The following is a 17,359-nucleotide window of genomic DNA, read 5'->3' on the forward strand; positions in this document are numbered from 1 at the left end:
TTATTTTGGAACACAGCTGTGATCATTCATTTACATAGAGATTATGGCTGTTTTTGTGCTACAGTGTCAGAGTTGAGCAGTTGCAACAGAAACTGCATGGGCCATAAAGTCTAAAATATTTACTACCTGGGGCTTTACAAAAAATGTTTGCAGACTCCTGGTCTAGGGGAATGTAATAAAGTGCCTCTTTTTTGAGGAGGATATTGTTTCCATATCATGGTTGCTGATACTGAGGTTGGTGGTCATTCAGAACTTCTGCAGAGAACTGGTACTTTAGAAACCTGGGTGAAATGAACAGTTGGTTATTGTCCAAAGCCTCTCAGAAATGATTGTGCCTAGTCATCTATAAAAAGTTAATAGAGAACAGGATATCACTCTTGGTTCTTAGAATTGAAATAGTTGTTGCCTAGGTACTCAGGATTAAAATGGACCTGAAAAAACATGGTGACCACCACTGAAAAGGAATTATGGGTCCCAAAGCATTCCCCTTCAACCTAGAACTATTGTAAAAACAGACTATATAGTATATACTATATCACTGTAAAGGATGTAATTTCTGAGGCATCTTAGGTTTTATATTTTAAAATAAAACTTATGAATTGTTCTTTAAATATATTAATGGAATCTAAATTTCAAAATGTTTTGATATACATATCATACATTTGAAAAGAAAAGGCATAAATAAGCTCTTTTTTAATGAAATTTTATAATATACACTTTTCTTCTTAAATTCATACATCCATTTCACTTCCCTCCACAGAATTTTATTTTAATGTCAAAATTTTCATGTTTGAAAGTCTTCTATAATCACCTGGTTATACTTCTCTGCAACAAAAACATGTATATATATTTAAATATAATGTTTTTTCCCCCTGTGAACTTGGGTTCTGAGTATTAATGTTTCGTCTGGATTGATTTATTTTTATCATTATCACTAACACACAATGATAAAAATTGCACAAATATGTTACAAATTTTATATTTACTCAACATAAAGTAAATATTTAAAGGAAATTCATCTCTTAATAAGCCAGATGGGGCTTTTTTTTCCTTCCGATTACTTCTGGTACCTATGCTTGTCTATTATTTACTACTAGAATATAATGAGGTTTAGCATCACTTCTATTCCTATTTTTGTTTTTAGAAATGTAAGTGGTGAAAAACGTATTCACATAAATATGTAGAGGGAAGTGGAACTAATTGTGTGACAGCAATTGAACTCATTTCTTCAAACTCCTTCTGAAACTTAGGCCTCAAATCACAGCATTCTATCGTCAAAAACTATTTTTAATGATCTATAACTGACAATTGGATTAGATCTTCTTTCCATTTTGTTGAAAGTAAAGAAATGAAAACTACCTGACTTGCAAAAGGATGTTTTGCCCATTCATTAGAATCATTCATTTTCTCAGCATCAAAACCAATATTTCAAATTGTCCCTTTGTTTTAGTGCAATAGAAGTTTTTCCATCTTGGGAACCACCTACATAATAAGATTTGAAATGAGTGAGAGTTCGGTCTTTCTTTTGTGGAGTGGAAGTGGGGTTACTGTATAAGGAGAGGTGGAAAAGAGGATCCAGCTTTCTCAGAGAATATGTGAGAAAACTGAGGATCTGTAAAATGATTCCATTTAGAAAGCCTTCACATACTCTTAGGGCAGTGTTTCTCAATCTCAGCACTATGGATATTTTGGATAGAATAATTCTTTGCTTAGGGGGCTGTCTTGTACATTGTAGCGTGTTTAGTGCCATTGCTGACCTTTACTACTGGATGCCAGTGGCACCTCCCATTCAAGTATGATGTTCGCAGCTAAGGTAGTCTTCATTCTTGGGTACTTAGACCCCTAGGGCAGTGGTTCTGAACAAGTGTCTAGAGGTGTTTTTGGTTGTCACAGCCAAAAACACCTCTAGACATTGCCAAATATCTCCTGGGGGGCAACACCACCCCCTGTTTTGAACCACTGCCCTGGGGGTACGAGTACCCAGGAATGAAGACTGCCTTAGCCATGAACATCATACTTGAATTCTGCTCTACTAAGTACAAATGAGTTTCCAACAGTCTTAAGAGCAAATTGTGATTCCTCATCTACCTCAGAGCACAGAAATATTTAAAATATTTCCACAACCCCGCCAATAGGAATCAATTCATCCTCCAGACTCTTAAATTTTGAGACCTGAGTATTTCTGTGTTGGTGTTCTTTAACATCTCTAGGGATTGCAAGGCCCCATGGTGTTATCAGGGGATGGATATGGGATAGTTTAATGGAGGTAAAATGCAAGCAAGTTGATTAATTGTTCTATCTGAGTATCCTGATCTTTCCTCCAACATTTGAAGTAATATATCTCTCAAATAAATATGAGAGAAAATGGACAATATTAACCCACTCTTAAAAAGAACTTAATAAGGCAGAACTCTTCTTTTCACAATGATGGAGAACTTTTTTTTTAACTGCATATTATTATTATTTATATTATTGCTATTTCCAGTACCTATTGTGAATTATAGCATATGGTTTCTGAGAAATCTAGACTCTAAGCTCTTTAGAGGATGGGACTGAATCCTATTCACCCTCAAATCTTCAACACTTAGGACTGTGCCTGGCGCATAGTTGGTCAATGATAGCACAGTTGGTCAATGATAAATGTTTGGTGATGAACAAGTGAATAGTTGTGCAAATATCAAAGACGTTAATTTTCTTAATGAGCCATTAAACTTCCACCTTAACCCTATTATCATATTGGCTGACCTCAGGCAAATGGATGAGCTAAAATACAATAAGTCATAGATAAAGTACAGCCTTACTACTATGCCAAAGTAATTGAGCAATCACTTTGACACTTAGGACTAATCTACAAAGAATGTGTGGGAAATTTTGAAAGTACAGGAAAGCCAATGAAGAAGAAAATAATTACCTGATGTGTTAATATCCAGAGGGGACTTCTAACTTTTTTATGTGTTTTCTTCAATTTCTTTTTTATGCATTTTATATAATTTAGATCATATAGTATATACAATTTTGCATTCCAACTTTTTTTTTTTTATGAGTCTTTAGGTTTTGTGAGGTCAGGGATGATCACTTTCTTGCTTACCATTTTATCCCTAGAACCTAAAACACATTACCAGATATATATAAACACTTAGTACTAGTGAAGTATATGGAATACAAGGTGAATACATGCTAGTATAACAGTGAATACATACTAAATAAAAGTGTACCGTAAACAGCATTACAACTAAGCTTCCCAATATTATTGAGAATATAATGAGGCTACAATAAGTCCTTATGCACAAGTCTTTAGGTATAAAGTCTTGTTGATACTTTAGTTTATTTCCTTTGGAAAGATTCCCAGAAAGTGAATTACTTGGCCAAAGATTATGATCATTTTTAAGAGTTTAGGTTTAGTGATTGTACCAATATAAATGCCTACTACAGAATACGAGTGTGGCCAATTCATCACGTCCTGCTATAATGTGACAGGGGAAGATGCCACTTATATTGTTTAGTGCTTTAATAAGAGAGGTTGAGCTCTTTCTTTCTAAATGTTTATTAGCCATTTATATTTTCTCTTTTTATAAAACAATTATTTATGTTTTTGATTGGGGGCTATTTTTTAAGGTGTTTAAACTGCATTTTTAAAGTGTTAAAAAGTACTCTGCTTATATTTGGGGGTTTCCTTTGGCTGAGCTACCCAGGGCATATTCCTATTCATGTCTATCCTGCATATCTCACTAAATTGCTGTGTGGATGACCCAGACAGCATCTACAGAAGCTCGCTGAAAACTATAGAGTGCTAAACACAGGCAAGAAATTATTATAAATTTTACCTGCTATTACATTTGTAAAGAGATGAGACTGCATCTGTCAGCTCCTCTCAGGTTTACATAGTTCCTTTTTAAAATGTTTTCAGAATTTTCCTTAGGAGCAGCTACAGTACAAAGAATGACAGAATTAATGAGTGTGAAGAAATATATCACTATTTCTAAAACATAGAGCAGGCAACGAGAGTATTCTACATGAGGTAAAACAGAGAATTGACGGAGATAAGCTTACAATTTTGGCCAATGTGATATTATTAAACACACTAGGCACTAAATATAAAATGAAGACAACCCAATGCAGATTCTGAGGGAGTCCTTTTTCTTTCTAATAGTATCTGTGGTCTAACTTAGTTGAGTTGTGGGAATCAGGACCATTATATAATAAGATCAATTTGAGTCGTGGAGAATAATCGACAGAGTAGGGTCAGTGTTTCAAGCCATTTCTACAGCACAGCTTACACTGAAGAGGACTGAAAAGTCAGTGACAGTGGACTAATAAATGTGCTTTTAAAGAAATATGAATGGACTTAATTTGAAAGCATAAAAATTAACCATATAAATGATAGCTTGATGTAATGAACATTATATTTCAACCAAAACGCAAAACACATGAAATTGCAATATTGTTAAGGAGCAGAATTCTGCATTTATTTAGAATTAATGTCAAATTTAATTGGTTTTTTCTTTATATTGCTAGGTACAATTAGACATGGCACCTTCTTAATGTTGTCAAGGTTCTTTCTCCAAGAAAATATTTTATGCTTATACAAACCATAGAATTGGAGGGAATGATAATAGGCCTTTGATACAAATGCTGTGCTAACGAGACTTTGAATCCCAATCAGACAAAATTAATTAAACTCAGGTAGGTACGTGGTGGTAAGCTAGGCTATTCACCCCATTCCTTTGCTTGAAATGCTTATGGCCAAAGACAGATAACCCTGCTCTTCACAAACATAAAAACCAGAGGAGAGAATTGACAAACTAAGGGACAAATGAGTGGATTAACACTATGAACTATTTGGCAAGTGTATGTTGTAAATGAACATTTTTTACTAAATGAAGAGGCTACTGAATGAAGAGGAATTTCATATTTAGACGTCAACAGCTACTTCCCATAAAATTGTTTCCTTCCTTAAAGTAGATGCAGAGAGGTTAGGATCTTAGTTAGTGGAAGAAAAATCTGTAAATATGCAATTTTACTAAAAATTTGAAATCTCTGTAAAAGGAGACATATTTGAGTTTAAATATTTAAATTAAATTTTAGAATCTTTGAGGGAATAATCACGGTAACAAAAAATTTTACTGTATATACTTTGACTGTTATTATTTTTACTGGACAGTTTCTATTTGGAATCTGTAGATTTTTTAATACTACTAATTTTAATTTTTATTATTATCTATTCTTTATATGGTCAAAATACTCATGAAAGTTTTGGTAAGATGTTTTATCTTAAGGGCCAATACTGGTCAAATGGTAGTGGAAGCTGCATCTGGAATTAGTAAGTATTGATACCATGATTGATTAGTGATGTCTGCTGTGGGTGCAGGGGTGGCAAAAAATAGTACAGTCTAAGAGAGGAAGCATAAAGTAATGAAAATAGAAGTGGACTCCGAGTCAGAGGCCCTTGACTGAAGTCAAATTCTGTCTCAATCTCTTTTAACAAATAATTATGGACAAGTCATCTATTTTTCTCATTTAGGAAAAAGGGATATAAACAACACTGGACATTAGAGAAATGAAAATCAAATAAAAATTATCTAAGGCATTCTTTAGGAATTTTATAAGAAAACCACTTTTGTTGTGCTTGAGACTGTTATCTTAGAGGGCATCGCTTCTTATACGTAGTAAGTACTCAACAATCAAGATTTGTTGAATCACATTTAAACCTGATCCACCATTCGGGGTGTCACCTGCAATTTTTTCATATATTTTCTTTTACTTTTTGGTCATTGTATTATGATAAAAGTTTATCTCTGACTCTAAATCAACACTCATGTAAACCATATTGGATAATCTTTCAAAAATCATTAATGAAATTTCAGTGGAAAGAAATTCAGAATCAATTTATTTCATTACAAAAGAACACTTTCTAAAACCAATAAAATAAATTTTAATTTATTCCGACATGGGTGGCAGCCAGAACTGACTTTTAATAATATTAGTAAACAAACAAAATAAAACAAAAACACAACTGGAAGGATATTAATGCTACCTTGTTAACCTTCTTATTATTGATATTTCTGAGCTGTCCTTGGAAAGATACTCCAAAAGCCCTGTTCCTTCAGTACTTAACTTTTTCTTAATCACAAGAATGAAAATATATATGCAAGGGTGAAAGTGCTTAGAATCAAGCCTTTTAAAAGGTAGTCAGCATTTAAAAGAAAAAAAAATAATATTGGACTGTTTGTTTTAAATTTAATTTCAGAGCAAACTGATGAATAGGTTAGGAGCCTAAAAATTTCAAAATGAATTTATCTAAAATATTTTGTTTTTGTAAAAAACAAATTATTGCCAAGAAGCACTGTACCTTAATGATATGATGTGTTTTTCCTGAACAAATGTTCCTCTACTCAACCAGACTGTGTGGCATTTGCTCATATTCAACAACTGTGGAAATTTGGAACAAGGTTTCTTCTCCTTTTTTAAGAAAAAGTGTTTAATTCCTTTGCTATGTGCCAGGCACAACGTATGTACAAGTTAATAGAAAATGTTCTGTGTAATAATTTTATCATTTGACCTGACAATGATAATGGTAGCCAATTATTCATTAGAAACTCAGCACGTCTAAGTTCTTTAAACTTGTGTGTTATTGTTTGATTTTGGAATCTAGAAGCCAGCAGCTGATGGATGGTAAAATATGACTCAAGTGTTCATTCCGGATCAAGCTATGTAATGGAACTTTTACTTGGGAAACTTAGAATATGGGTTTTCGTGCTAATCCAGTGTTATGGAACCCGTATGCAGCACTTTTGCAATCCATGCCTTGGACAGGTGAATTAAACACATTTTAAATGTAGTTTGATAAATAACTAGTTTCAGTTATTTTAATTACACTATTTAGGCAAATAAAAATAGTACTACTGTCTGAATTTCATTCTCAGAATTAATTACAGGCAACAACACATTCTGATCCTATTTAAGAAGACTGTCTTTAAATAGTCTTTTTAATGGAAAGATCAAAATAGTAGTTTAATGTTTACTAAGTACCAGGCGTATTTCCACAAAAGCTAGAGTGAAAATCTAGACTCATATTACATATAGCACTTCAGGTAAAACCACCATTCTCCCAAGATTCAGTCTACCACCCAGAATAGCACACTGGCCCAGGCATAACATGAAGTGGGTGTATGTATCCATTGTCATATAACATATGAGCAACAGAGAAATTGCAATAAGAGGTCAGGGAGGGGTGTCTGGAAAACCAGTTGCCTTATTAAATAACTGTTCAATCAAAGCTTTTAAAAGTTAGAGGGGCCTTTGGGTGCCCTCTCTTCCAACCTTTCACTTTTTTAGAAAAGCCCCAAGAAACGGGGTCATTCAGACACTTCTTGAATTCTTCCAGTTCCAAGAAAAAACAGATCAAGTACCACAGCCATTATATTATCAGGATGTGTTACAACAGAAAAGCACCACTCCTTAGTCTAAAACATTCCAATTAATGATCAGTATTTTTAAAAAACGTATCTGTTTTTCAAGATGGAAAACGTTATCACCCTGTGGTCTTGCTCATCATGTAGAAATTTGAAGATGGGCTTCACGTTAATGCAGAGGGTTATGACCAAGAGTGGCAGTTTGGCTGCCTGGAAGACTCAAATGGTGACATTGACTTTGTGAATTCTTCCCAGCCCAGGGTCTGGTTTCCAGCTTTGTAGGCTCAGAAACTTGATCTCACCAGTGTTTCAGTGGATTAGACCTTAGCGTGAAGATTCAAGTTAACTAAGCTCACAAGAGCTAACGTATAAGACCAGAACGCCAAATTATCACTTCAAAATGAAGAGCCTAACTGTGAATCATAGGGGATATTTTTCCAGCCTGGTCAGTGATTTAGCCGTAGATAGTGCTGGGCTGGACACGGCCAATAGTTGCTTCTCACACACACATTTTTATTACTATCTAGTTGTCCAGGAATTTTCTTTCTTTAAATATGCTTAAGAGAAAGAATAGCTCAAAAGTCAGCAAGATCATTATGTATTGGTTTTATAGTTTGATTTTCAGAGTTCAATCTTATATCTAAGTTCTTGGAATGGAAGAGTTTGAAGAATATTACTACGGCCCTCAGATACTGCCGACATACCCTACTACTTCAATGGATTTTGTTCTCCCTAATATCTAGTAATCTAAAATACTCTCTAGGGCAGATATCACTATTTTTAGGTAATACCAGAAATGTAAAGAAAGTGAAACTCAATATATATTAGTCATTTCCTTATTTTACAAAGATAAGAATTTATCTTATAAAAATAAATGTATAAGGACATTGTAAAATATTTTCCCATATTTTTTATTGGTAATATTTTTTTATTTTATATTCTTCCTCATACCGCTATTTCTCATTCAGCATATTTTCTTTTCGTAATTTTCAAGAATTACTTTAGAGTTGTTTTTTTTAATTGTCACTTGAAAATCATTTTACTAGTAAAAGCCTTATTTGAGGACAATATTACTACCACTTGTTCTTCATCAGGATATGCTCTTTTCAGCATGATTCTACTTCCATAAACTGAATTTCACATAGTACCAACTATAAAAGGCAACTGGGGAATATAAAAAACAATAATTTAATAAACCTCATTTAAGATGAACAAATTAACCAAAAGATGGACTTCTACTCATCCTTAGAGGCCCATACCACTTCTCCTGTGAGAGCTGTTTTGATATCTGAGAGCGTCCCCGATATATTCTGCTCTGCTCTCACTTTGCTGTAGCTTTGACCTCACCAGTTGACTATGCTTTATCAACCTGAGCATCTTTAGGGCTCAGTTCTGTGCCTTGCTTTGAGTAGATGCTCAATAAATCATGAATAAATAAGTGTGAGTCACATACATTTCTATTTGTGTATGTGTGTATATATATATGTACATATATATAAATATATAGCTGCAAAAGATGAAATCTTTCAGTCTGTCCCTTTTTAAATTAAAACTGAAAATTGCAATATTTGTGAAGATGATCTTATTCTCATATTCAAGAGTATATCTTAATTTGGACTCTTAGAAATGAGTTAATGAATTTGACAAAGTCTTCAGAACAGGGGAGACTCAAGCTTAGCTGATTCCAAATAAGGAGAGAAATTTGTATTTGAAAGTATTTTTTAAAAACTAGTCAGAAAATAAAAATAAAATAATATTCTACATTTTTTTCACAGCTTGTAATACTCATTTATTTCATGCCAAATAATGCTTATAAATGCCAAGGCCTTTTAAAAAAGCTTTGCTGTTTCTTTTTATAAGGATAATTTTGTGCCCAAATTCAGAGTATCTTTTGTACTTCTAATTCAAAATTAAAATATTGTATATCTGCTGATGTCACATGATAATCCTAATGAAATTCAGGTAATGGTGTAACAGTCTTTAAAAGGAGGATGCTTTATTGGACAGTCATATAAAATTTAAAGTAATATAATTTAAAATTGACTTATTGCAATATTCATTGCAAAAAAGCTTTACTATGAGACAAAATCTATGTAAGTTTTCCTTAAGCATCTCAAGTCTTTCATATGCCCCGTAGTGCCATATTGGACTCACATGAGTACAAAGTAATAAGTAGGTTAGTAACCAAAAACATAATTCCGTAAACAACCAGATTAATATGTTCTTTCTCTGCTGATGTCTGTGATTCCTTTGAATTAGAGAAATATAATCCAGGACCACAAGATATGATAACTAACCACACAAAAAATGACATCAACAAATATCCTGTCAAGTAAAGTAATTTACAGAGTCAGCATATCCAGCCAGTTAATAAAATATTCACTATGCAGAGGTAAACACATTTAAGTCAAAGCAAATTACTTTTCCTCTTTTATGAGTACGTTTTTGAACAAGTTTTTAGCCTCATGGTTTGGCAAAAGGTGACGTGTTCATTTGGCCTCTGCAATAACATGCCTAAACCAAGAACATCCCAATTTAACTTTAAAACAAAATTTATCATATAATTATAATAACTATTATAAAGTTAATATTCTATTTCCAATATTTGTAAAATAACCACTAACCAAGAAAAATGCATGCTACATTAAGTATAAAATACTATAACATCTAAGTTTTATTTTTAAATGTTTTAAATGCTTACGATGCAAGGCATTAAGCAGTGTAGGTAAAATATGTGTTGAATAACATTTTTAACTCCTCAGATAAGCATTAATAAAATTGCATTTATTATGGAGACAACAAGTCTAGGATTTGAAATATTGATGGCTACATAGATACATTTTAAAGGTGAACAGAGCAAGCCAAAATTCTAAGTGGTTCGCAGTGCATAATAATTTTGTGACACTATGATCACAATATTTCCTTTCATAAGAATCCACCCCCCAATGCCATTAGTTAACCACATGGTTATTATATTTAGCTTGATTCACTATAAATGCCGTTATAACACCTGTGGTTTCCCTCATTAAGAAGTGAATGGATGGGGTCAGGGGTTGAAAGGGCAGCATATGCGCTATGAAAGAACTAGTTAACATAGCCTATTATATTGGTGCACTGGTAAATCTCATTTCTATTCATCAGATGATTAGTTCAATCAATATTTATTCCTCTATGCTCCCTTTGTCTTGTGCTACAAAGGAGACATCCTTCAAATTCATGGCATAAGCCTTGTTATCTATGAATTTGTTGCTTAATTTGAGAGGGAATATTTTATTTATTTGGCAGTCCTGAATTCTTGGATTCCCTTTGCCTCTAATTATCATTAGGTAGCATAACGGAGTTTTGTGTAGATCATTTACAAATAGATGCTATTAACAGTTTCTTTTTTATGCGATTCAAGTACCACATGTATTCATGTCTTCTTTTTGAATGCCCTGGAAAGTTGCTTCTGTTTCTCTAAATATGTTTGAATTTGAAAGTCTGGATTGTGAAAGCAAAGATAAGAATGATTTTCTCTTTCAAATATTCATTCTTCTTGTCTGAGTGGGTGGTTACAGGCACATACATATACATATTGTGTATCAGTGTGTATCAACAGACGCCTCCAAAGACTGCTATTATCTGCTAGGGATTCTGTGAAGTCAGAGATTCTATTCAAAGTAAGATAAATATTTGCAAGAAACTGTAATTGGAAGATGATTACAAAATTGCAGGAATAATATTTTATGTGTAGAGTACTCATTTTATCAAAGGGCATCATTCATTACATTACAAAAGACTTATTTCATTTGTCTACTTAATTTCTATCCTTTCCTACTCTATTCTATCCTACTCTATTCCATCCTAAGAATGGATGGAATAGTAAAACTACATCTAGAATTAAAAAACCTATATTAATTATTAAGCACAATGTCCATTCCTATTATTTACTTTTCTGTATATTTTAACATCACAATAAAATGTTTTGTTAATGTCAATTACATTAAATTCATGACAATAACATTTAAAGCCTTTATGGTTTTTTGTCTTTAAGGGATAAATACAGGAATGATTTAGTCTTAAGAATTTCTCTTCATAATACCAAAATGATAAAAAATATATATATTTTAAATCACTTCACTCACTAATAACTTTTGCACTAATAACATACGCACTTATAACTTTCGATTTGTTTCAATCTGGCCAGAATTTGATGGTCTTAACTTTGGCATTAATTCTCCCATTTCCTCATATAATTATCTGCAAGGCTTAGATTTCACCAATGCACAGTGGCACTGATGTTATTGTTCACAATTTTAAACCTCACTTTATTTACAAATTTGCAGAACACCAGCAGACCCACATATATAGAATTTTTAAACTTAATAATTTACTAAAATAATATTGAACTCTAATCTGTATTAATTGAATGATATAATACGTACTTTAAGTTAGAAGTATATTACTCATTGCAGTGAAAAAACCTAGTTAATGTGTTGTGATTCACATGTTTATTTCTTAGGACTACTGTAGCCAAAAGTATAAAAACTATATAAGCCACATGACATTACTAAAAGGTGGATACAAGTTTATAAAATGTGAAGTAACAGCTGAAAAAAAGTTTTACTTGTCTTTTTATCTAGAAAAACTTCCTGTATTGAATCATTTAAAAATACTGGTGACAATTCGGTATATGCTACTTTTTGAAAAAAGGTAACTTCATATTTTCTTTGTACTGTAAAATCTTTGCTGCTGTAAAATTAGGTTTCATGACTCTGAAACACTTAAATTGAAAATACAATGTATGCAAATACACATATGAATAATTGCTTTTAAGGCTGTTAACAAATTGTTACCAAAATAAGTAAATGTTAATATTCATATTTGATGAAGAGTATAAAATAAACCTCTTATTTATGTTAAAGTAAAACCTCACATAAACCACTTTAATAATGATGCAAAAAACCATCCTTTAGGATTTTCTAATGAGCAAAACTTCTACTGTTGTTGATGGAAAATCTAGGACTTCTAAATTTTAAATGAGTGCTAAAACAGGAGTTTTAATCTTTATCCCTCATGTTTATGAGGTCTGCTGCTCAAAATATCTTCCTTTATATTTCCATCCTGGTTTCCCAATTCCTGGTTTTCTGACAATACAGAAATTAAAAAGTCTTGGTGGCGTTAATATGTATCCCAGAAGCTCAGGATGTCAAGCACCTCTGTGTCATAATACTACTTATAAATCCACCTAGGATGTTGGGGAGGGAGGAGGAGAGAGTACCAAGATGCAATACAGAAGAAAATATTTTATTTTTCTGGCTATGTATTTTTTTCAGCAATACTTGAAATATAGCTTTAGGATTTTTCTTTAAACTGCTTGAATGTTTACTTTTCTTGGAATAAAGACAACTTACTGATGATTACTTAATGAACAATTATTAATGGACAATTGACAGAGATATCTTTCCTACTATCTTTTTTAATTGTGGGAGGTTGAATGTTGGTTAGAAATATTTAATTGGAATTTGTGAAAGAAACTAAGATCAAGAACTTGTTTAGGAAATCTAAAGGCCTGGCCAGCTGGACATTCTGAGCTCCAGACTTCCGAAGGGCTGCCATACCTCTAAGAGTAAACTGCTTCTTTTCTAAAGTTAGCAGTTAATAAAAATTAACTACCTGAAAATAATAGATGAAAACTGGGCTTTAGAAAAGCCAAGCCCCATCCTTGTTTACAGCAAGCATAAAACCAGATTTCTAATCCGACCGAGCCACAATCACCTATTGATTGCGACGACATCTGTGCCCCTGTTTTTGGAAGCAGGGTTTTCTGAGGAGGCAGGGCTGAAAAATCCGACCATTTCAGTGCCCTTGTGTAATGAACAGCTGACAGGCCTCTCAGGAAGGAGTCTTGAAACCCACACCTCGGCTCACTCCTTTCTCACCTACGGACAGACCCAATTAAAAGTCCTCCCTTCCGCCTTCAGAAGTTATTCTTTTCAATAATGCAATCTACAAAGAAGATCTCTAGAACTCATGTAGTACCCTCTAGCAGACAAAGGGTGAAATACTTTGTGCGCCACCAAATACAACCTCCTCTGCCCCAGGCCAGCCCAGAGTAAGTCACCTCGCTCAAGACTAGACTCAGTTCAGCTGTGGGGCAGGACAATGACCTCAAAGATCAGAGCCTCTTAACCCCTTTCTTACCCCAGAGCTTCCTTCGGGATAAAGTCTCTTAACTATCCTAGACCTGGAGGGGGCGGGGTGGGGGGTGGGAAGTGGGTTTGCTAGGTTGGCCCCCAGGGCGACCACCCAATCCTGGACCAAGTTTGCGTCGCGCAAAGCGCTCTGACTCAGGATAGTTGCCCAAGGCAAACCGTGGAGCCAGGCCAAGGCGCTGACTGGGACCGCCTGGGGATGGGTGTGTGTGTGTGTGTGTGTGTGTGTGTGTGTTGTGTGGTGTATAGGGTAGAAGGAGTGGACACACTGTAAAGCCAAGTTCAAAAACCGCCGCCTCCCCCAAATATAGGCTGCTTTGTAGCGCAGGCACAGAGAAAGCAGATTCGTTTCCGCTCTCACTTCTCAAGTTCACACTCAAGTTCAACCCCCGACTTCCACAAGAAGTCTGAGTAACCTGGATCTTTTCTCAACCCATCTTTAAAGAACAACCGTGATGTCGCGGGAGGGCATGGTCTGTGGGACATGCGCAGGGACCGAAGAGGAAAGACAACAAGGGGTTAAAAAAGGAGACCCCAGGAGGACAAGAGAAGAAATCCTCCACCTTTTAAGCTTTACTCCAGCGTGTCCCACCTGGCCGCCTGAGAGCCGCCTTGAGTTAGAATTTGTAAGTTCTCCTGAGCAGCCTGGAAAGGGTGGCGCCCTGTGGAACAGGGGTGTGGGCTTAGACTGGTTTCTCAAGGTGAGCATGAGGCAGGCGCTCGGCTTTCAACCCTTCAAGCTGCTGGAGTCCCCGAAGCAAGCGCTGTAGCGAACCCGAACTGTCGCCGGCAAACGGCTCCTTCAGGAGCAGCGCGATCAAGCTACAGTCCACCCCTGCCCCGCACTAATGTTTTCTACAATTTAAGGGGAGAGTGAGCGGCTTTTACTCCCCAGATCCTAGTGCCAGGACCGGCTCTTCAGAACGTAAGAACCCAGTCATTGGAGGAATGTTGGAAGGGGTGATGGAGGGGAGAGATGAACTGGCAGCCCCACACTGGAGCAGGGGAAACCGAAAGGAGAGCGGATAGTAGTGAGATGGGACAGAAAAAGAAAAACTAAGACCAGGACGTCTCGCAGTTAAAGGCTCTCTACTCAATTTTCAAGTGCAGTTTCCTGAAAGGATTTGCACAGTGGAGCATGTGACCAACCCCCAACTGGCTCTCTAAACTTACGGGAGTCCCCACTCCCAACGCGCGGGTCAATCAAGACCATCCCACAAGGACGTCTCTGTCCCTTACCTTCAGCCACCTCCTTCCCACCCACCTCCCTGGACAGCCTTTCCGTTCCTCCTCCTCCTTCCCTTTCCTTCCGCACCCCAGCCCCCAGCCGGCTGACCTAGTCTCTGCCCTGGCGTCCAGGCTCGGTGCTCACCGCGCGGAGCAGAGGGAACCTGCCCGTTGGCCCCTCGGGGCGCTCCTAGAGAGGTGTTGGGGGAGTGGATGGGAGACGAACACAGCCGGTGGAAGGTGATGAGTGTTTGCGGCCCAACTCTCCCAAGTTCTTCCTGCCTAGTCCACCTGTCGCGGGGTCAGGGTTGTAGGAAGGTCCGCAGCTCGCCGTTTCCAACTTTGCCAGGACCCGGAGGGACGTGCGAAGGGGAGAGGAGAGCCCTCCAAAGAACCGCAGGGTGGCCAGGGAAGAAAAACTGCGGGGCTGGGGGTGCGTGCCCAGAGGCTTGCACATATTTCCACGGCACGCGGGAACCGGGCTCGCTCTCCAAGAAAAGAGAAGTTGTGGCCAAGCAGAAAGTGGGGGAGAGCGGGTCCGAGCACAGCGCGCAGGAAACCTGGAGGTCCCGGCACCGCGGGGGAGGAGACAGCAAAGTGACTGACTCCCGAAAGCCGGCCTGGCCAGCCGCTCGGGCAGCCCCAAGTGCAGACATCTCGCCCCTGTCCCTCGCGAGCCATCCCTGCAGCCGCCACTTCGCCCCTGGGTCCTGCCGCCGCTGTCGCCGCCGGGGGTCCCGGCCCGAGGGCTCACCCAGCACCGCCTCCCGCAGCGGTCCTTTGACAAAAGGCCCTTCCGCGCCGCGGGTAGCGCGGGCTCTCCTATCCTTTGGAACTTTCTCTGCACAACTTTTTCGGGGTGGCGCTTGTCCCCGGGCCGCGTGGGCTCAGGCACACTGGCCAGGGCGCAGCGCCGGTACAAGGGACGCGCGCAGGGGACGATACCCGAATCCGCGTCCAGCTCCGCGACACTGCCCCTCTGCCTACCACTCCCACGAAGGGACGTGTCCGCTGGCCCGGACTCTGGTAGGCCTCGTAACCTGGAGAGTGTGTATGTCTGCCCCGCCGCCTGCCTCTGCGCCCCGCGCGCCCAACGCCGGCGGAGACGACTGCGCGCCGGGCGCTTTCGGCTGCTTCTGCCGAGAGGCATCCCTCTCCCGGCTCCCCCTTCATCCGGCGTCCGCTTCCGCACCCGATAGTGACACTAAAAATGGTTCAATGCAACTCAAGGACTGGGAGGAAGCAACTAGCGTCGCTCCCTTCTCTAAAAAGCGCCCTCCCGCGTCCCTCCAGAACTCCCAAGAGGCATCAACACCTTCCCACAACTTTCTACGCCCAGGCCATTTGCAGCCCACCTGCGAACGCGAACTCAGCAACTGCGCCCGCCGACCTCTTTCCCCTCCGGCTGGGTGCGCTCCCCTCCCCCATCTCCCCGTCTGGCTGGAGTTGGCCGGACCCGGGGAGACTCGGTGCCCGCAGGCTCGCTTACCTCGCATGGTGTGGCCGCTCTCCCGCTCCGCGTAGTCATGAAGCTGCTCCCAGCCGGAACCCCGGAGAGCCCAAAAATCCCGCTCAGCACGAGTGAAGAAGGTGGTCGGCGAAGAGCTGCTCCGCCGAGAAAATCATCCCTTTAGGCGGACGCTGTGGCCCGAGGGTGACGTTTGCGCCGCTGCCGCTGCTATGTTAACAGTTTTGATGATGGTGGTGGTGACTGTTTTGATGGTTGTTTGGTTGTTTGTTTGTTTTCAGGAAGGATGGAAAAAAATGTGCTGGCTGGCTGGTGCCTGGGTTTTGTTTTGCTTTTGTTTTTCTTTTTTCTTTCTCTCCAATGTGCTTGCTTTTTAAAAATGCCACCGCCTCCGGCTCAGAAGATTTCTTTTGTGATCACTTGGACTGAGGAGGAGGAGGAAGGGCAGCAGAGGAGGAGTTGGTGCTGGTTTTGTTAGTTACAAAGAAGAGGGAGAAGAAGCAAGGGAAAAAAAAGGAAACAGAAAGAAAAGGAAGAAAGGCGGTGTGGATGGCAGAGCATGTGCGTTTTCACATGACATCTGTGCCTGTTAGCGGATCCACAATGTGAATTTTCACTGTTCAGTTACAGGGAGGAAGGGAGCTAGAGAGAAAGAGAGAGGAGAGAGATGGAGAGAGAGAGCCGAGAAGAGGCTTATACGCGAGGGCGGGTTTGGCCGGGACTTCCAGGCCCCGCCTCCTGTCAGCGCCACCGCCAATCAGCGCCCGGCAGCGCTGGGAGGGGCTGGGACCACGGGGGAGGGGACCCGATTGGAGGCGAGGGGCGGGGGTTAGGGACACTGGAGCCGAGGGCGGCCGGGGCTGGAACTGGGCATCAGAGACTGTCCGAACTGGGCCGAGGAGAGGGACTAACAGAGAGTCGGGCAGATCTGCAGGTGACATCCACTTCCGACTCCAGGAGGAGAGAGAGGCCACTGACAAGTCCTTCGGAGGCGAGAGACGCGTGGATCCCCGGGTCTCACGTTGCGTCCCTCTCTCGCAAAGCCTGTGGGCCCGGGA

At 38.9% G+C, this 17,359-nt stretch overlaps 1 protein-coding gene across 1 annotated transcript in view; it reads right to left on the reverse strand.

Annotated features, from left to right (window-relative positions):
- RORB (RAR related orphan receptor B) overlaps nt 1-16,955 on the reverse strand; it is a 180,159-nt gene extending 163,204 nt beyond the window's left edge. Inside the window, exon 1 of the mRNA XM_058565647.1 lies at nt 16,323-16,955. Within this exon, the coding sequence (XP_058421630.1) occupies nt 16,323-16,329 (7 nt within the window). The 5' untranslated portion in view covers nt 16,330-16,955. The remainder of the gene's footprint in view (nt 1-16,322) is intronic.
- Between the last annotated feature and the right edge of the window lie 404 nt (nt 16,956-17,359).

This window comes from Diceros bicornis, chromosome 22, assembly GCF_020826845.1.
Source record: "Diceros bicornis minor isolate mBicDic1 chromosome 22, mDicBic1.mat.cur, whole genome shotgun sequence".
Taxonomy (NCBI): Eukaryota; Metazoa; Chordata; class Mammalia; order Perissodactyla; family Rhinocerotidae; genus Diceros; species Diceros bicornis.